The sequence below is a fragment of the Pleurodeles waltl genome, chromosome 3_1 (assembly GCF_031143425.1).
Source record: "Pleurodeles waltl isolate 20211129_DDA chromosome 3_1, aPleWal1.hap1.20221129, whole genome shotgun sequence".
Classification (NCBI taxonomy): domain Eukaryota; kingdom Metazoa; phylum Chordata; class Amphibia; order Caudata; family Salamandridae; genus Pleurodeles; species Pleurodeles waltl.
The window spans coordinates 838,242,878-838,264,008 of NC_090440.1; the positions used below are offsets into that span (position 1 = coordinate 838,242,878).

The following is a 21,131-nucleotide window of genomic DNA, read 5'->3' on the forward strand; positions in this document are numbered from 1 at the left end:
TCAAACTGTGGGGTTCGCACTTAATCCTGACATCATAGTCCCTGACGCACACTCTGCGCCCTACAGTGCCGTCCCCCACCTCTACTGCGTCCCAATACAGTCACTGCATGCACTGCCTCCGTATTGCCAGGTTACTCACAGTCTCCCAGATGGCGCCGGTCTAGGCCGCACCGCAGGGCGTGCAACGCTGATCAAATAAATGCACCTAGCGTGCTGTGTCCAGCACGACCAGGGCAGCGCCACACTTCTACGCTCACCTGCTGTGTACTCACCCCTGCACCTCCAGCAAGGTAAAGGAATCATGGCAGTCCTACAACTGAGTCGCACTGGCTGGGTGCAAGGGTACACAGGCCCAGTCCATAAGATGCACGCCTCACAGTGGCAGCGCAGCCCCCAGGGTCTGTTTACAGAACCGCTGTATAGTCCTCTGTATGCGATGCCTTATACAGAGGTGTCGACCGTGTCATGCAGGGCCTCAAGTGGGGTCGCCCTGTAACACGGAGAGTGTGACTCCTACTCCTCCATGGGGTGTGAGAATCTCCCCAGGGGAGCACGGGGGCACCAGGCTTCACCTGCTGGCATCCCCTCCAGAGAATCCCCCGTTCCCTGCCAACTAAGCAGGGGGGGGCCCCAGTTCAGGCGGTGGACACTTCTCACGTCCCGCGTGGCCCCGCAGCAGCACTCACAGCTCTGTCAGTTCCAGGTAGGCCAGTCCAGCCATGACGGAAGTACTGTATCAGACCTCCACTACTACAAAGTGCTCCTGTAGCCCCACAGGTGGCACCTGCTCACCATCCGCTGCCACAAGTATTGGCTATCCGGCTTCGTCCAATGATCCGGTCGCAAGGCGGGGACAGACTCGCTTTCAGTGTGGCTGTAGTTCAGCATGCCGTTTTGCGTTTTGGGACTCCGCGGCAGTTCATAGCTTGCCGGTCGTCACCGGGCATGTATAAAGCATCGCCCGACAACACAGCTTGTCAACTTTCCATGCATGCCGACGGCAGTGTTATATGACACATTGAATAGTCATTTTGGGCAGAATAATTTGGCGGTGTGATGGAGCTCCTCAAGCCACAAACCCCCCCCCCCCCCCCCCCAATTATAGACTTCACATTCATAAACACATTTATAAAAACCCCAAAATTTAAGATGACAACCCTACAGGAAATCATTCCACAATTACAAAAAAGGGATTTGCATGTCACAGATATCTAAAGGACGCCTACTTGCACATTGCAATGAATAAAAAACACAAAAACTACCTGAGGTTTGTGGTGAACAACATACACTACTGGTTCACAGTACTGGCATTCGGGATAAAATCTGCACCAACAGCCCTTACAAAGTGTCTAGCATCAGTAGCATCGCACTCAAGAAGACAGGGCATACATCTCTCTCTTTACCTGGGTGACTGGTTGGTAAGACCAAACTCACGCCACAAGTGCAAAGGTGATATACAGCAGGTAATGAGGACACTAGTCTGAGTTTTTCTGTAAACATACAGATGTCCTCACTAACACCCAGAGCAAGGAAAAATGTATCTTGAAACAAGGGTACACTCAATCCAAGGGAAAATATATCGCAGCGAAAAGAGAATACAGTCACTATTATGGGAAACTCACCTTTACCAGAAGGGACAAGCTCTGACAGTGAGGACTGTAGGGAAACTGTTAGGGAGGGGATGCTTCATGCATCTCTTTGATGCCATATGCGAGATTACATGCGAGACCAATTCAGGAATGGCTAAAGAACCAATGGGAGGATCTGGTGGTTGTCACACATAAGCTACAGAAGGAGATGGTGAGGTGGAACAGATTACATGAATGTGAGGAAGGAAATTTGCACAACCAATTCCAACAATATCCATCACAACAGATGCCTCTCATATGGGCTGAGTGAACTCACATAGGCAACCTCAAAGTACAAGGAGTCTGGAAGGACCAGGATAGTGTACAGCGTATCAATATTTTGGTACTAAAGACAGTGTTCCTAGCCTTAAAGGCCTTTCAGAAAGAGCTGTTAGGAAAGACAATATTGGTCGAAACAGACAATACAAATACAATGTTTTACATCAACAAGCAAGGGGGGATGCAATCCTTTGCTCTTTTGAAGCTAGCCCAAGAAATCTGGAAGTGGGCAATACAGAGAAAAATGGAAATAAAAGCAGTTCATCTACCAGGCAATGACAATGTAGAAACTGACAGACTTAGCAAACAGGCATCAATCTCTCACGAATTATAACACAATCAAAGAGTACTCAGAAAGATCTTCTGGAGTTTGGGAACACCAAAAATAGATCTGTTTGCAACGCCGAAGAGCTCAAAATGCCATAACTTTTGGTCCAACCAACCATATCACCAATCCCTAGGGAATGCACTGTCAATAGATTGGTCAGGGATATATGCATGCACCTTCCATTCTCCCCTACCCCGATACCACTGTTACAGAGAGCAATCTACAAATGCAGGAGGAACAAAATGACTCGAATACTAATTGCCCCACAGTGGGCAAGGCAGTCATGCTGTTCAGTTCAGAGCTGATAGCATTTGCACAAGAGAACATTATACATTTTCCAACACAGCAAACTGTTGTCAATAGAAGAAGGAAGGGCTGCTATGCCCAGAATCAGAGTATTTGAGCCTGGCAGCATGGCTTCTAAAGACTTAGAATCAGGTCATCTAGAAGTACCAGAGAACGTCATGGCTGTTCTTTGAAAAGAAAGAAATCCAACAACAAGGAAGTGCTTCATTGCAAAATGGAAGCAATACTCCTTATGGTGTCTTTAAAAAGGTTTATTAGGCAAAAACCCTAACGACACAATGGTATTAAAATATGTAACTCACCTACTAGACTCCAAACTAACATACACATTTTTTTTTTAGTATACTTGGCAGCAATAGTGGCCCACACAAGAGGTCACAGAGAAGAAGCCTCTTCACAGCTCTGGTAATAAAACCATTCTAAGAGGAGGCAAAGAGAATTGCACCACCAAGAAATGTACCTGCACCCTCATGGAATCTAAATGTGGGACTCACTCAGTTAATGAAGGCACCCTTTGAACCGTTACACAAAGCCGCATTAAAGGTGCTCACCCTAAGACCGCATTATTGGTAGTTATAACATCGCTTTGCTGGGTGAGTGAAATACAAACACTAACAATTCGAGAACCATATTTACAGGCTCACAAAGACAGAATTTTCATGAGGATTGATCCTCGGTTCTTACCCAAGATAGTTTGACAATACAAATTCCAAGTTTTCACAGCTAAAGAAATCAAGCAGAGAGCGCGTTACACCTGCTGGACACAAGACTTGCCTTTATGTACTACATTGAAAAGACAAACAGAAATACAAAGTAACTATTTGTCTCCTTTGCAGACAACTATGTGGGAAAATCAGTAACTAAGGGGAAAATTGCTGGATGTGTCACACAAACTATTCGCTTGTGCCACACAAGTATAGGTGGAGAAACTAAACACAACCCCTAAGGCACACACAAAAAGGAGAAAAGGAGCAACCATTGCCTTTGTCACATACACCTTTACAAGGTATTTGTATGGTAGCAACGTGGTCATCTCTACACATGTTGACAAACTACAGAATAGCCATTCAAATTAACAAGGAAGCTCAAGTGTTAGAGAAGTGCTAAAATATCTGTTTACAAACCTAAGTCCATCTTCAACTCAACCATGGCTGAACTAAAAAAAAAGGACGGGTTTACAAACGACCCACCCACCTCCACCAACAAGATGGAAGGAGGTAACAGAAGAAGCAAAAAAAAAAAAAAACAACTCTCAAAATCGCGAATTAAGGTAGGAGCTTCCAGGGGAGGGTGTACAACTTCACAGGAAGCACCAAATGTGGTATCGCCGCCGCCAAGCAACCAAAAAAAAAAGTCTGACATGGAAAAAGGACTAGTAAAGTAGAGATACTGACCCAACCACCCACCAGTTGGCAGAATAATGGACAGCATGTGAATCCAGAAAATTCTTGAAGCTGCAAAACTACACGTAAACTATTTGTTTAGGGGTTAACCTGTCATCCTTCAACGGTATGAATATTAGGGTCACAGAGTAAATATTAGGGCCTTTTTAAAAAGTTAGACAAAGCATCCACAGTAATGCGCAGTAAGAAATACTTATTCCCTGTTTTACTGAAGTGTTCCTAATTACCTGGCCACACACACAGTCCTCCCACCCTACTCCATATGAATTTGAGATTTGCTAAGAAGCGTCAATTGCATTTATGCCTTAACATATACTGCTAGTGGGTTGGAAGCAACTATAAACAAGGCCAATCACACTGTGGCAAACCATCCAGCTGGTGGAACGTTATTCTAAAAAAAAAAAAACAATGAAACTCACTAAAGAATAAGAATTAGGAATGGAAACAATACTACTTTTGTTTCTTAACAAGATATCGCAATGTGTTGAAAATAGTGAACTCGTACTGCCTCAAAAAATGATAGATAACGGGGAAAAAACGGATTCCATTCCCAAACCATTTTCAGTTGTCTGAAAGGTTGCACAATTCTATCATTGTGGAAGTCCTGGAAAAAACGGTCTTCCTATTTTGCACCAAGTACATGTGAAGCAAGTGGATTTGTGAAGTTATCTGACAAAGCTCCTAAATTTAGATTTCTAACTTCAAGTTGTACTTTCAATCTTGCTTGCAAAGGGTATGAAAAAAAACCATTTACAATGCTAAGAAAGCTTATCATAAAATGTAACTGTGCTGGTCTTCCAAGTACCTGAAGACTCAAAAGTATTGCCCCTTATCACGATAGGACACAGATTGAAATATTTCTTCTTAAACACTCATATGCCATATCCTGATGCAGCTTGGAGCTGCTCAACATCTGTCCTATCAGCTTTGATGTACTGCCTGTATTGGTCTTGGTACTCTGGAAGGACACACTGGTACATATCCTGACCAATCTATTCTGAATCTGATCAATCTTTTCCACACTTAGACCCCCCTTCTCCTAAGCAAATAACCCTTTTCCATTTGACTGTAGTCAAGCTACCTAACAGGGCTAGAAATTTACTTACTGGCAATCTCCCATGACACTCCTGTAGCCTGCAGTGTGTAATTGATCTGCCTGTCCCTGAAATGTATGATTTTTTTACACCTCATTATGAACAGAAATCCCAACAATTGTTCTGCAATACTTAAGACTAGGTTGAATTAAAATACTGGCTCCCTTCACTTCATCAACATGGGTATGTGTGGTAAATCCATATTGGTGCTTGTGAATGATGCAGTGGTCTACTTTAAATTTAAGCGCGGAGACAGCTCTTTGCACTGTATTCATTTTTCTTCAAACAATGTGGTGGGAGAAATCGTCTGGGTCAGTTGACACTAAAGGGCTGCAAAAGAAACAAAGGGGTTAAAGGTTTTATTGGTACCTGCTTGGTCTTTGTAAAAATATTGTAGATTCTTTGCTATTGACGGAACCCCAGGACCGTGTCTAATCTCATTTTTCATGATGCCATGTCTACGGTAGTTTTAAAACAAATGGATGGGAACTCATTGCTTGAGTATGTATTGGATAAACGAACTCTCTAATATTGAATTTCATAAGGTATAATCTTAATGCTTATAATTTTATATTTGAAAACTAGACATGAATAAATTGTTTTTGTGCACAGTGTTGAACCCCTATCTAATTTGGACCTCCCTTTTCTTAGTTTTGTACGCCCATTAAAAGAAGGAATCTCAAGATAGTGGAGATGGGAAGCAGATTAATGGTGTTTAGATCACATAGACCAATGAGGGCCGTCCTTCAAAACAGTACATGCTTCAAAAAATGTTTTTCCACATTGTTAGCCTCTGTACTACATTGTGTTACAAGAAATCCTAGGGCTCTTTCCATGCAATGCAAGGCCGTAAAAGGACATGCAGTCATCTTTGTGAAGGTCACTTTAGTTTCAGCAACTGCTGTTGCCTAGTTTTCAAGTATCCAGTAAATATAGACATGCGTCATTCAGAACCAGTCCTTGAAGGCCTGCTTAATTATTGCTTTCTACCTTTGGTATTTTATTTTAACTTATGAATGTCAATGCAATGAAGAAAGGTACTTCGTAGCAGTAATGATCCCCTTTAAAATGTATCTCCTGTGGTGTCTCTTACTGCTGTTTCAAAATGAATTGCAAATCTCTACTGTTCCTCCTTCAGAAGTTGAAGTTTGCCAGTGGTATAAGTATCATGGGAACCAAACAGGGTGGCTGTGCCAAATATTAGGGTTAAAAAGGTTAACATGAATTCTGAGATGTTTCTTCTGACCAGAGAGGAGGTTGTGTTAAGTATATACATTTACATTTATTTATTAACGTGCTTAGTTAATTAAAACCTTTACACAGACCATAATGTTCACTAATCACAATACAATTTCATATCCGAACCTTACCCAATGTCAAAATTATTTTTTAAAATACAAAACCTTATAATTTATACAATCTTTAAGACCCTAAATAAAATTCCTTTACGTTTTTGATACATACAAAAATAAAATAATCACTACTTATGCTCTCTAAAACAGTCCAATGTTAATTTGATTAATTAAAATAAAAGTCCCAGCATACCAATATCTTATTGGCTAAGACCCTATAGACTAAAACCGTTGTATGTTGGCTGACATCTTGTCAATTATGGGTCTAAAACTGATAAAATCTAACGACCAGAACTCACTCGTTCCACACCCACTACTGATTTTAAATACTCAGAGCTTCCAGTTTTTTCGAGGCCTGGCTTAGAAACTTTACTAACCAAACATTCAATGAAGTATTCAAGGAATTAAAACAGGCAATCACAGCCTGCCTACAACTACGTCTGAGTCTCTGATTGAACAAGACCTTGAGGCACCTTCTTCATTTTTGCCCTAATCTTTGGCATGTATAAATCAGGTGTAATAGATCCCCAACTCCACTCCCACATAGAAAGCACGATGACGTTAATCCTGAGCTAGCCCTTTGTGCAGAATCTTGACAAAATCTGTATTTAATAAATAGATCTTTTTCTTTTTTGACCATCCCCGGTCCAGATACAACTGGCATTTTAGGGTTTTATATTCCTTGATTATAGACCATGAATGGGATCTACCATCAGAGACTCTTATCCACAACCAGTGACTTTTTCTTTATCATGTGATTGGTTTTTGTTTTTTTGGGGGTTTTTTTAACGGCCACTGGCAAACTCTGATCCCATAATGAAGGGGCACCCAGATCATCAAGTTTTGAGGTTTGTAGGTACTACTTATGTTTTCTGTCTTCTGCTGTTTATTTACATAATCTTTGTTTTCTTCTCATTTATAACTAAACCATTTTGTACTGCAAAATCTGCCAATTTCGTTACCAAACGATGTAATCCAATTTTTGTGTAACTTAAAAGGACAACATCAGCATAAAGCAGATTTGAGATGAAGAGATCCCCAATCTTTGGGGGGTGCGCATTTACCCCATTTAATATGACCGATCTGATAAATAAAGATTGAAAAAATAGGGCACTAGGACGCAGGCTTGTTTAAGACAGTGTTCAGTCCCCACCTTCCTTGATAGAAAGGCACTGTAGGAAAATGGTTCCCTGTTGCAGTTACCCCCCACTTTTTGCCTGATATTGATGCTGACTTGACTGAGGAGTGTGCTGGGACCCTGCTAACCAGGCCCCAGCAACAATGTTCTTTCACTAAAAATATACCATTGTTTCCACAATTGGCACACCCCTGGCACACAGATAAGTCACTTGTAAAAGGTACCAGTGGTACCAAGGGCCCTTTGACCAGGGAAGGCCCCTAAGGGCTGGAGCATGTGTTGTGCCACCCTAAGGGACCCCTCACCTAACACGTGCACACTGCCATCGCAGATTGTGTGTGTTGGGTGGGTGAAAAAGGAAACGTCAACATGGCATCACCCTCAGGATGCCATGCACACAAAATATTGCCTGTGGCGTAGGTAAGTCACCCCTCTAGCAGGCATTACAGTCCTACGCAGGGTGCACTATACCACAGGTGAGGGCATAGCTGCATGAGCAATATGCCCCTACAGTGTCTAAGTCTATTCTTAGACATTGTAAGTACAGTGTGGTCGCCATATTAAGTAGATGGTCTAGGAGTTTGTCAAAACGAACTCCACAGCCCCATAATGGCTACACTGAATGCTGGGAAGTTTGGTATCAAACTTCTCAGAATAATAAACCCACACTGATGCCAGTGTTGGATTTATTACAAAATGCACACAGAGGGCATCTTAGAGATACCCCCTATATTTTACCCAATCCGTCAGTGCAGGACTGGCTGGTCTGTGCCGGCCTGCCACTGAGACAAGTTTCTGACCCCCCTGGGGTGAGAGCCTTTGTGCTCTGAGGCCAGAAACAAAGCCTGCACTGGGTGGAGGTGCTTAACACCTCCCCCCTGCAGAAACTGTAACACCTAGCAGTAAGCCTCAAAGGCTCAGGCTTCGTGTTACAGCATGCCAGGTCACTCCAGCTAGTGGAGATGCCCACCCCTCTGGATACAGCCCCCACGTTTGGCGGCAAGCCTAGAGGAGATAATGAGAAAAATAAGGAGTCACCAACCAGTCCGGACAGCCCCTACGGTGCCCTGAGCTGAGGTGACCCTTGCCTTTAGAAATCCTCCATCTTGGTTTGGGAGTATTCCCCCAATAAGAATAGGGATGTGCCCCACTATACTCAGGGAGGAGGCACAAGGAGGGTGTAGCCACCCTCAAGGACAGTAGCCATTGGCTACTGCCCCCCAGACCTAAACACACTCCTAAATTCTGTATTTAGGGGTGACTCTCAACCCAGGAAATCAGATTCCTGCAACCTGAAGAAAGGACTGCTGACCTGAAAGCCCCACAGAGACGACTGAGGCGACAACTGACTTGGCCCCAGCCCTACCGGCCTGTCTCCAGACTTGAACAACCTGCACAGCAACCTCTGAGGACTCAGAGGACTGCCCTGAACCCAAAGGACCAAAAAACTCCAGATAACAGCGGCACTGTTCAAAAACAGCAACAACTTTGCAACTTTTTAGCAACTCCCAAAGAACTTTCTTCCCGCCAGGAGCGTTAGACTTCTCCCTCTGCACCCAACGCCCCCGGTTCGAGCTCCAGAGAACAAACACTGCAGAGAGGACTCCCAGGCGACTACTATGACGTGAGTACCCTGAGTCGACCCCACTGCACACCCACAGTGACGCCTGCAGAGAGGATCCAAAGGCTCACCCTGACCGCGACTGCCTGGTAACAAGGAACTCGACGCCTGGACCAAGCACTGCACCCGCAGCCCCCAGGACCAAGAGGAACCACCCACCAGTGCAGGAGTGACCAGCAGATGGTCCTCATCCTAGCCCAGTCAGTGGCTGGCCCAAGAAGCTCCCCTGTGCCCTACCTGCATCGCCTAAGTGACCCCCGGATCCCTCCATTGCTTCCTATAGCAAACCCAACTCCTACTTTGCACACTGCACCCGGCTGCCCCTGTGCCGCTGAGGGTGTGTTTTGTGTGCCTGTTTGTTTTCCTCCCCACCAATCCCTCCACCCCTCCCTCCCCAGTGCTCTACAAAACCCACCTGGTCTGCAGGTACTTAACTGCCAGCAGACCAGAACCAGAGCACCCCTGTTCTCCATAGGCACTTATGTGTTTTGGGCCCTCCTTTGACCTCTGCACCTGACCGGCCCTGTGTTGCTGATGCAGTGACTTTGGGGTTGCCTTGAACCCCCAACGGTGGGCTGTCTATGCGCAGGAGTCTGAACTTGTAAGTGCCTTACTTACCTGAAAAACCTAACCAAACCTACCTCCCCAGGAACTGTTTATTTTTGCACTGGGTCCACTTTTAAAATAGCTTATTGCCATTTTAACTAAAACTGTGTGTAGTACTGCTTTGAATCAAAGTTCAATACTTACCTGTGTGAAGTAACTTACATTTTATGTATTTACTTCAAATCTTGAATCTTGTGGTTCTAAAATAAAGAAAATATATTTTTCTATATAAAAACTATTGGCCTGGAGTTAAGTCTTTGAGTGTGTGTTCCTCATGTATTGCCTGTGTGTGTACAACAAATGCTTAGCACTACCCTTTGATAAGCCTACTGCTCGACCACACTACCACAAAATAGAGCATTAAAATTATCTAATTTTCAATCTCTAAGGGGAACCCTTGGACTCTGTGCACACTATCTCTCACTTTGAGATAGTATATACAGAGCCAACCTCCCCAATTTTCACTCTAACCCAAGTGTCAGAATACAGCATCTGCATTGCAGTTTAATTTTGCCCACAGTTGAAAGCAGATTTAAAATCCACAAAACATACATACAGAGGTTGTTTTCTTGGTTTACATTTATCTATAATAATATTAGTGAGGGATAGGATGTTTACTGCTGTTCCAGGCCCCTTTTATGAAGCCTGACTGGTTGATCGGAATAATATTTTTTTTCCAGCAGCCCACGTCTGTAGGTCTTCCAAGAGGGCGCCCGCATAGTATTTAGCCTCAGTGTCAGTTAAGGTGAATAAACGATAATTCTCAGGTTTGGCACGATCACCTCCTTTAAAAATCGGGTGGATAATGGCACCTTTCCAGGAGCATGGGATAGTTTCACGCTCCAATGCACTATGATAGATCGTGACCAGCCTCTCTGCCCAGAAGCCTGGATTCGTTTTTATATAAAGGATTTGGGATCACATTCGGGCCTGGGGCCCCGCCCTGCCTGCTTCATGTTAAGTATATGGATCTACTAAGATCACAGTAACAGAGAATCTGTGTGAAAGGTATGTAGCTTTGTCCTTATGCTTACTTTAGGGTTTTTATCTGAAATATTAATATATAGAGGCATTAACACCAGTTCATCCTTTTTGTTGTTTTTTCAGGTTATTAAAATGAAGACCAACTTGGAAAGATTTCAAATTACCAAACTTTGCCCATTCCAAGAGAAAATACGAAGGCAGTATTTAAGCACAAATGTAAGAAAAGTGATAAAATGTGCATTTAATGTTTTATTAAAAAAAATTTGGCACTAGTTGAATGTTTGCTGTGCAGTTTGCATATTTGAGTCGGGTTGTATTGTTTTTCTCGAGACTCGAGAGCCTGTGTGTGTACAGATCTGCAGGTTTTGCTTTTCTTACAGTACGACTGTTGTGTTTGCGCTAGCATAGGATGTATATGCAATTTATATTTGCATTGCTTAAAACAAAAAATAATTAAGAGTTGAATGGGGCAATAAAACATCCAGTACTTGATGAGTAGTACTGTGGCATGTTATGCATTAGATGACTTTTAGAGTAATTTGCGTTGACAATTAATAGGCTGGGATTGGTCCTAGCTGTTTAAGAATAAGCAGTGGTAAAGACAGTAGTTCTTGCCTTTAATACTGGCAACTAATCTAATGACGTTTCCAGTGTTTTTGTAACTTTATAAAAATAAACATTGCAGTATGGCTGTGCAATGCATGTGTATGCTCTGATTTTTATGTTTTCCATTCAGACTGGCCACACGACACTATTAGCTTTGCCACTGCTTTTAACTCAATTAAACAAGCATGGGCAAAATCAAGTGTGGACAGTGGCTAGGCCATATCGGGTGGCACAGAGAGCCTTCAGGGGCAGAATGATTCAGCCTGCGGGTCTATGTAAAGGGCAACAGGTTTAGGACCGTGCCTCGTTGGGCCTTTTATGGCCTGGAAAGGCCTTAGGAACAAGAACATTGATGTCTATTCAGTGAACAAAGGTAACTTATATTGGTAATGATGTCCCTACTGTACTACCTAAACAGAAGAGTGACTTGTTGGAGGATACTTACTCTTGAGTAGAACTTATAGTTACTTGGTAGTAATAGTTACTCCTCATTACGGCTTCCTGCAGTGAAATAGTTATCCCTGAGCACAGTTTTTAGATCACTTAAGATCATGTTTTCGTTTATCAGATTTGACCCTACTCCCAAATTCCTGTAACATAATATGCACCTTAACCTCGACCCTACAATATCTCACTACGCTATTATAGTCACCCAACTCCTACCCTTCCCTCAACTCTTGCACTTTACCGAGTGAACTTGTATTCTAAAACCCATCTCTTTCCAAGCTATTTTGCTAGTAGGACTTACTCCTCTGCTTTCTCAAACTCCTCTTTTTGCTCTGCCCCAGCTGTCCTCCCTCACGTTTATCCACTAGCTCATACTCTCATAACAAACTGACTTGTTCACCCTCCCTTCCCTATCACCACCCCAGTCAAATCTTGTTCCCCTCCCCTTTTCTACATCCACTGTCTTAACTTGACAACCAGATTTCTACAACTCCTGTCATAGCCTTTCAGACACCACTCCTGTTATCCTCCAACAGCCCCAATCTAACACATTCCATCCCCTACATAGACTAGCAAACCTCTTCCACCTTACATCCACTTTCTAACATCACACGTATCAAAATCCACCAAGCCTCCTCCCTCCGCACATTCCTTTTTGCCAGTAGTATGCATCACTGTAAAAATCACTAAACTGTTGTAGTCCTGTACCTCCACTTCATCTGTCCACCCTGGGATCAACCAACTTAACACACCAAAACATAGATTCCTAGATATCTCCTACTCTATAACCCTTGCACCTGACTCATCTTTATGAATATCTTTTTCATTGAACTTAGACAACCGTTAGCAGAATACACATATCAGTAGTCAAAAACCAACACAAAGCTGCATGATATAGATATATCACGTGAATCAAATAATCCTCCCACCCTGCAATCCATTCCACCCCATCCCTAATGTGTGGAATGAGATAATAAACCTGTCAAATCTGTCCACTTTTTACTACGCTGCCCTACACATCTTTTGGTTTTCAGACTTTTGTTGCATATACTGTGTCATATCTTATCTGTCAGGATTAATCTTAGGATCTGTAATTATTGGGACACGAGCTCCCTAAATTCTGAAGATAAGTGTCTAAAGAAAAGCATCCAGTGTGACTCAAATATGTCAGCTTTGCCTTGTGGAGACCTTGTAATCTTCATTTCCAGCAACTCCTTCAGCCTTTGTTGCTATTTCCAGTTTCCAGGAAACCTGTTTTTTGTACCCCATAATGCCATGATTGATTGTTTTGCTGCACACAATTCCAGTGAGATCTACTTACCCCTAACTGAGAGCACGGACAATGTTTATTTGTTGTGGAAACCTAGAAACTTGTATATCGGCAATCTAGGAATGGTGGTCCCGAACATAGAATGAATTAATACATTAAACTAAGAGTGAACCTTAGGGCATTGCCAGATGTATGCTCTAGCGTACTCAGCCTGATACATGGACATAACGCTTGTCGACTTTTGATGGAGAGTTATACCAGTAGAGCATTCCTTCCCTCCCTGAATTGTTCCCAGCGGAGCCTAGGGTACCACACAAGCTTCGGTCATTCACTAACATTTTCTAGAGCTCCGAAATAAGCTGCCTATCGTTCACAGTAGATATCCATTTTTCAAATCAAGTGAGTTGTGTGGGTACCAGAGGACTGTTGCATTACCTAGTGTCTAATATGGCAGTACTGATCTCTTTTGGTTCAAGGTTTTACCCATGCAAAACCTTAGAGATTCAGCAGTTAATAATACTTATAGTTACACTTATGTTAAGAAACTATAACTTGTGCTGTTAAGTAACTTTAGAGTACAAGTTTGTTTCTTCAGATAAGTGTGACTGTAACCGCTGAATCGCTGTGGTTTTGTATGAGTAAAACATCAAGCCAACATCTCTCTAGCTATTTTTTTTGGGGGGGGGGGGGGGTGAATTTCTATTTTTGTAGTTTTTTATTTTTTTAAAATATATAAATTAATACAAAATTACCATACATTAATACAACCATTGATGGAGTTGGCCACAGATCGTGCGGCCATTTCAGTGTAATGCTTAAAACACCTTTACAAAAATATCATTTGTAACGGATTGGATGGTGAAAGGAAAGAGGGAGTAAGGAGTAAAAATGGGGAGGACAAGTGGCATAGTAACGGTGTCATGGGCCCTGTAGTAAGAAAGGAAAATGGTTGACTGCAATTTCTGTTGGAAAATACAGCAGTTATTAGAGTTGTGGTCCGTAGGTCTCTGGGCCTCAGTGCCACTGCACTTACTGCTCCATTGATAACTAGGCTTCAGGAGAGAATGCGGATGGGGCAGAAAAAGAGAAGCAAAAGGTATACAGCAGACAAAAGGACGAAAGACAAGGGGTCACAAAGAAGTAAAAGAAGGGAAAGAAAAACAAGAAAATGAAACCCTACTAAGAGTAGAAATAGAGCAAATGTGTGAGGCAAAAGAAAACAGGGAAAGAAGCTAGCGAACGAAAGATAGAGGAAAAAAATAACGAAAGATTTGTGAAAAGAAAAATGAACATTAGAGGAAAAAAAAAAGAGATGATGAGAGAAGCAAGCAGTGAAAGAACCAGGCTATGTATGTATTGACACCTTTCCCAGAGACATAGAATAGCAAAACCACTTTGACACTTCGGGACCTGACAAATAACTTGTGCCTTCCACATATAAATGGGAAAAAGAAGGATTTGTAGTAAATCGTGAATTGACTAGAGAAAGGAAGGAAGGAAAAAAGATCTAAAAAAAAAAAAAAGTGAAAGGATGCATACCCAAAGGAAAGAGCAAATTAAAAAGATAAAGAAAGAGCAAAAGAAGAGAAAGAAATAGTGAAAGAATTAACGCCTGATGAAGAAAAAAAGAGGGGAACGAAACAAGGAAAGAAATAAAGTTTGATGGAGGAGGTGAGAAAAGAAAAGATATAAAAAAAAGGGGAGAGGAGTCGAAATAAACAGGTGAAAGAGCGAAACTGTTGATGTGTGAGTTTTAAGAGATGGAAAGAGCAAAGTGGGGGAGAAAGAAAACATCTAGAGTAAACAGGGTCAAGGAAAGAACGGATGTAGATCGGTGAATCAGACCCTCCCCAATAAAGATGGCAGCTAAGAATATATTGAACTGGTTCCCCCGCATCCTAAAAAAAAAATCAGAGTGTGGAACAGCAGGGGGTATTGCAGAACAGCAGGAGGTGCATTAACAGAGTTGGCGTCGCTTGATGAATCTTCACAAATTTTTCAAAACTTATACTTTGGTCAGTTCAGCTGTTTTCCAAAAAGTTTCAGGTGAGTTGTCAAGCAGGGACAGAGAAAAAGAGGGGGTCCCAAAACACTTTTTTCACTTTGTTCATCAGTATGATTTTTGTAACTTTTTTAACATGACTACAGCCTGAACCACTGATCAGAATTACACTAAATTTGGCTGAAAACTATCTCTTGGTCCAGAAAGCTTGACTTTTGTGATTTGGTGTAAAGCCATTCAGTAGTTTCTGAGAGATTAGAGTTTAAAAGACATTTAGGTTGTGGATCTGGACCCCCATATCTGGATCCAGGGGAAAAGCAAGGCCCTGATTGGCTGGCCGCAACCTGACAGGAAAGTTGCGGCAACCATTTTGTTTGTCACATCGGCTCGGAGGGTGCGAAAAGAAGAGTGCAGAAACACATAAGGGGACAAAATACAGGTATCCTGACCCCGTAGGACACATTAGGGCCCACTAGCGTCTTTTGACTTGCCTGTATCTTTGGCACCGTTTGACGAATCTTCACAAAAGTTTCTGAAATTGCCCTAGTGATTCTTGTTGCGCACTGGGTGAGCCGTCAAGTGAGGACCGAGAAAAGGGAGGGGTCAAAAACATTGTGTTTCCCTGGTTAGTTAGGACATTTGAACAAGGCTACAGCCCCAAACACTGGATGTAATTACACCAAATTTGGCAGAAAAATAGCTGTTGGAACGCACATTATGCTTTTGGTTATTTGTTGTAAATTCATCCAGTAGTTTTGAAGATACTAAAGGGGAAAAAAATTGTATATCTCTGGCTGTGACGACTTCGCAAATAATGTTGAACTTGTGCAGGAAAATGCACAGCCCTGATTAGTTGCCAACACTTCAAACCAGTAAGTGCTGGCAGCCATCTTAGGACTTGGCTGAAGGCGAGTCCCAGGGAAAAAAAAGGGGGGAGCAGCAGGATAGGGACCCCCCGAGAAGCTAAAGCTTTAAAAAAAATTAAAAACAAAAATTACAAATCACTGCGATTCGCGGCAAATTGAGCAAAAATTATAATAAAAACGCTGACTCCTGTGCTTCTTTAATCTGAAGCCCCCACGTGGGCCAAGTCCCTGAGGCATTGTCAATTTAATGTGGGTAAGTGCTCCCACCAAGCAAAAACAAACAAACTCTGGTTTCCGACAGCGGGATCTGTCAAACAGGTCCCACTGTCCGAAAGCAGAATTTTTATCAGACTTTCCTGCATGCAAATATGCGTGCAGGGAAGACAGATGAAAATATTGCACCCACTCAGATCCTCACAGAATCACTCACAGCCCCACTTAGACTCTCACACGCCCATTCAGAGACCCAAAGAAACCCTTATGCACTAACTCACAGACCCACGCACCCACTAAAACACTGATGCACGCACTCTCACACAGAGGCACACTCACAGCAACTCTTACCCCCAAATAAACCCTCTCACACCTAGATAGACTGCAGCCATCTCCCACTTGCGCAGGGTTGGGTGGGTAGGGGGCTTGGACGCAGAGCTTGACTGCAGGCTAAGCATTGCAGGCAACATCCTCAGCGCATAGGTGAAGGCCATGCACAGCACAAGGTTGGGTGCTTATAGGGGGTTAGCTTCAGGCCCTGCGGCCAACTTCCGCCACACATGACCGAAGGCCATGCGCGGCAGTGGTTGGATTAACAGAAAGTAACAATTTACAATACGTAAAACAAACAAAACAAAAAAATCACTGAAAAAAACAAAGGTTACAGGGACGTTATAGTTACGCTCGCATTTTAAACGTACAAAACCATTGCAATTCACCTGTTAGAGTTTTCTCAAGTAACTATAAATTGTGCCCTAAGGTAACTATAACTTCCGCCCTCACCATGCACTGCTAATTACCCCACAAATTACAGCACTTAGGACATCTTTGATAACATTGATAATATCAATTAATATTTGCAGTAAAACAAATTTACAAAACAAATGTGCATGGCCGGGGCGCAAGTTATAGTTACCTTAGAGCATGAGTTAGGTACTTGAGAACTCTAGAACACGTAAATGTATATGGTTTGTACATTTAAAATGTGAGCCTAACTGTAACGCCCCTGTAACCTTTGGGTTTTTTAAGTGACTTTCTTTGGGTGGGTTTTAATTCTATTTCCTAACTATAACATCCCTGTAAGCTTTGTGTTTTTTTTTTCCCCCCAGTGAATATAAATATAAAACCAAAGGTTACAGGGATGTAATATTTAGGTTCTAAATTTACTTGTACAAAATCATAGAAATATAACTCTCACCCTTGCCATGCTCAGTTTTCTTATCAATAATTTTATTGCAGATGTTGCAGTGATAATATCAAAGATGCCATACAAGATCTCATCAGTGTTAAATGTGGAGTAATTAGCTGTGCGTGGCGAAGGCAAGAGTTATAGTTACCCTAGAGCAAGAGTAATAGTTACTTCAAAGAACTCTAACTGATTAATTTCTATGGTTTTGAACGAATAAATTCAGAACCTAACTATAACGTCCCTGTAACCTTTGGTTTTTTATCAGTAAATTTTTAAGGTTTTTTGACATAATTAAATGTTCGATGGCATCTGTCGCTGTAGATACGCATGTTTTGCAATAGCTCGCCATCTGGTGTTGGGCCGGAGTGTTACAAGTTGTTTTTCTTCGAAGAAGTCTTTCGAGTCACGGGACCGAGTGACTCCTCCTTTTGTCTCCATTGCGCATGGGCGTCGACTCCATCTTCGATTGTTTTTTTTCCGCCATCGGGTTCGGACGTGTTCCTGTCGCTCCGAGTTTCGGAACGGAAAGATAGCTAATTTCGGAAGATTTTCGTCGGTATTGTTGCGTTCGGGATCGGCGTAGTTACCGCGTCGAAGTAGTTAGATTCAACACCGCGTCGAAGGAGCTCCGGTGCCCTTCGGGGTAATTTTTTCGATCCCCCGTCGGGGCCTGGTCGGCCCGACCGCGTGCTGAAGAACGCCGATGGAACGGACCCCGTTCCGTTTCTGCCACAATAAATACCCCTATACAGACCAACACTTGGTCTGTAACCTGTGCCTGTCACCTGAGCACAGTGAAGACACCTGCGAGGCCTGTCGTGCGTTCCGGTCCCGAAAAACACTCCGAGACCGTCGAGCCAGAAGACTTCAGATGGCGTCCGCGCCGACAGCCCACCGAGAGTTCGAGGAACAAGAAGAGGAAGGTACCTTCTCGATCCAAGACTCAGACTCCGAAGGATTCGACGATACACAAACCGTGAGTAAGACGTCGAAAACCACTCAGAGGAAGATTTACAAGGCCCAGGGGACGCCACTGCCACCAGGCCATGGCTCCACCCATAAATTCGGTGACCGACCGTCGGCACCGAAAAAGGCCCAAACAGTGCCGAGATCGTCCGACTCCGGTCGAGACACCGGCACGCAGCCTTCTCGGGACCGAGAAAGTGCTGGAGACAAGCATCGACGCCGAGATGCCGGTGTAGACACGGCTCGGCACCGAGACAGCGGCCCCGAAGAAGATCGGCGCCGACAGGTTTCGGCCCCGAAAATGAAAAAAGTCACCTGGAGCCGAAAAAGGACGCAGACAGGGTTTCGGTCCCGAAACAAACTGCAACCGACCCAGCTTCAGGCTCTTATACAGAAGAGCACTCGCTAACCTCCCAAATGCAAAAGCATAGGTTTGAGGAAGAGCTACAATCAACTGATGTGGACCATACGCAAAAGCGTATTTTCATACAGCAGGGGACAGGAAAAATAAGCACCCTTCCCCCTATTAGAAGAAAGAGAAGGTTGGAGTTCCAAACTGAACAGACACCACAACCAAAAGTGGTGAAAAGAGTTACCCCACCACCCTCTCCTCCGCCCGTGATTAACGTCTCACCAGCACAAACTCCATCACACTCCCCAGCTCACACCACCATGAGCCAGGGTGACCAAGATCAAGACGCATGGGACCTATACGACGCCCCAGTGTCAGATAACAGTCCGGAGGCATACCCTACGAAGCCATCTCCACCAGAGGACAGCACCGCGTATTCTCAAGTGGTGGCTAGAGCAGCACAATTTCACAATGTAAGCCTCCACTCAGAACAGGTCGAGGATGATTTTTTATTCAACACACTCTCCTCCACCCACAGCTCATACCAAAGCCTGCCTATGCTCCCTGGTATGCTCCGGCACGCAAAAGAAATCTTTAAGGAGCCGGTCAAAAGTAGGGCAATCACACCATGGGTGGAAAAAAAGTATAAGGCGCCTCCTACAGACCCGGTTTTCATCACTACACAGCTGCCACCAGACTCTGTCGTTGTAGGAGCAGCTAGGAAAAGGGCCAACTCCCACACATCTGGAGATGCACCACCCCCAGATAAAGAAAGCCGCAAGTTCGATGCAGCTGGTAAGAGAGTCGCAGCACAAGCTGCGAACCAGTGGCGCATCGCGAACTCCCAGGCACTACTTGCGCGCTATGACAGAGCCCATTGGGATGAGATGCAACATCTCATTGAACATCTACCCAAGGACTTACAAAATAGGGCAAAACAAGTGGTTGAGGAGGGACAGACCATTTCCAACAACCAGATCCGCTCCTCCATGGACGCTGCAGATACAGCTGCACGGACAATTAATACATCTGTAACTATCAGAAGGCATGCATGGCTCCGAACGTCTGGATTTAAACCAGAGATTCAACAAGCAGTTCTCAATATGCCTTTTAACGAAAAAGAACTGTTCGGTCCAGAAGTGGACACAGCGATTGAGAAACTCAAAAAAGACACGGACACGGACACTGCCAAAGCCATGGGCGCACTCTACTCCCCGCAGAGCAGAGGGAATTACAGCACATTCCGTAAAACACCCTTTAGAGGGGGGTTTCGGGGTCAGAGCACACAAGCCAGCACCTCACAAGCAACACCGTCCAGTTACCAGGGACAGTATAGAGGAGGTTTTCGGGGACAATATAGAGGAGGGCAATTCCCTAGGAATAGAGGAAGATTTCAGAGCCCCAAAACCCCTACTACTAAACAGTGACTCACATGTCACTCACCCCCTCCACACAACACCAGTGGGGGGAAGAATAAGTCATTATTACAAAGCATGGGAGGAAATCACTACAGACACTTGGGTTCTAGCAATTATCCAACATGGTTATTGCATAGAATTTCTACAATTCCCTCCAAACATACCACCAAAAGCACAAAATTTGACAAAACATCATTCCAATCTCCTGGAGATAGAAGTGCAGGCACTATTGCAAAAGAATGCAATCGAATTAGTGCCAAACACACAAATAAACACAGGAGTTTACTCACTGTACTTTCTGATACCAAAGAAGGACAAAACGCTGAGACCAATCCTAGACCTCAGAGTAGTGAACACTCATCAAATCAGACCACTTTCACATGGTCACACTACAAGAAGTATTACCATTGCTAAAACTACACGACTACATGGCAACTTTAGACCTCAAGGATGCTTATTTCCATATACCAATACACCCATCGCACAGGAAATACCTAAGGTTTGTATTCAAAGGAATACATTACCAATTCAAGGTACTGCCTTTCGGATTAACAACCGCACCAAGAGTCTTTACCAAATGTCTAGCGGTAGTCGCTGCACACATAAGAAGGCAGCAAATACAAGTGTTCCCATATCTAGACGACTGGCTAATCAAGGCCCATTCGTTAATAGAGTGCTCAAATCACACAAATCATATCATACAAACCCTCTTCAAACTAGGGTTCACCGTCAACTTCACAAAATCCAACATTCTGCTGCGCAAGGTACAACAATACCTAGGAGCCATAATAGACACATCAAAAGGAGTAGCCACTCCAAGTCCACAAAGAATTCAAAATTTCAACACCATCATACAACGCATGTATCCAACACAAAGGATACAAGCAAAGATGGTATTACAACTCCTAGGCATGATGTCTTCATGCATAGCCATTGTCCCAAACGCAAGACTGCACATGAGGCCCTTACAACAGTGCCTAGCATCACAGTGGTCTCAAGCACAGGGTCATCTTCTAGATCTGGTGTTAATAGACCGCCAAACTTACCTCTCGCTTCTGTGGTG

General features: G+C 43.5%; 1 protein-coding gene across 1 annotated transcript in view; it reads left to right on the forward strand.

Moving 5' to 3' along the window:
- The window catches only part of GTF2H1 (general transcription factor IIH subunit 1), a 345,280-nt gene that overhangs the window by 270,567 nt on the left and 53,582 nt on the right, over positions 1-21,131 (forward strand). The window contains exon 14 of the mRNA XM_069223752.1: positions 10,863-10,955. Within this exon, the coding sequence (XP_069079853.1) occupies positions 10,863-10,955 (93 nt within the window). The remainder of the gene's footprint in view (positions 1-10,862; positions 10,956-21,131) is intronic.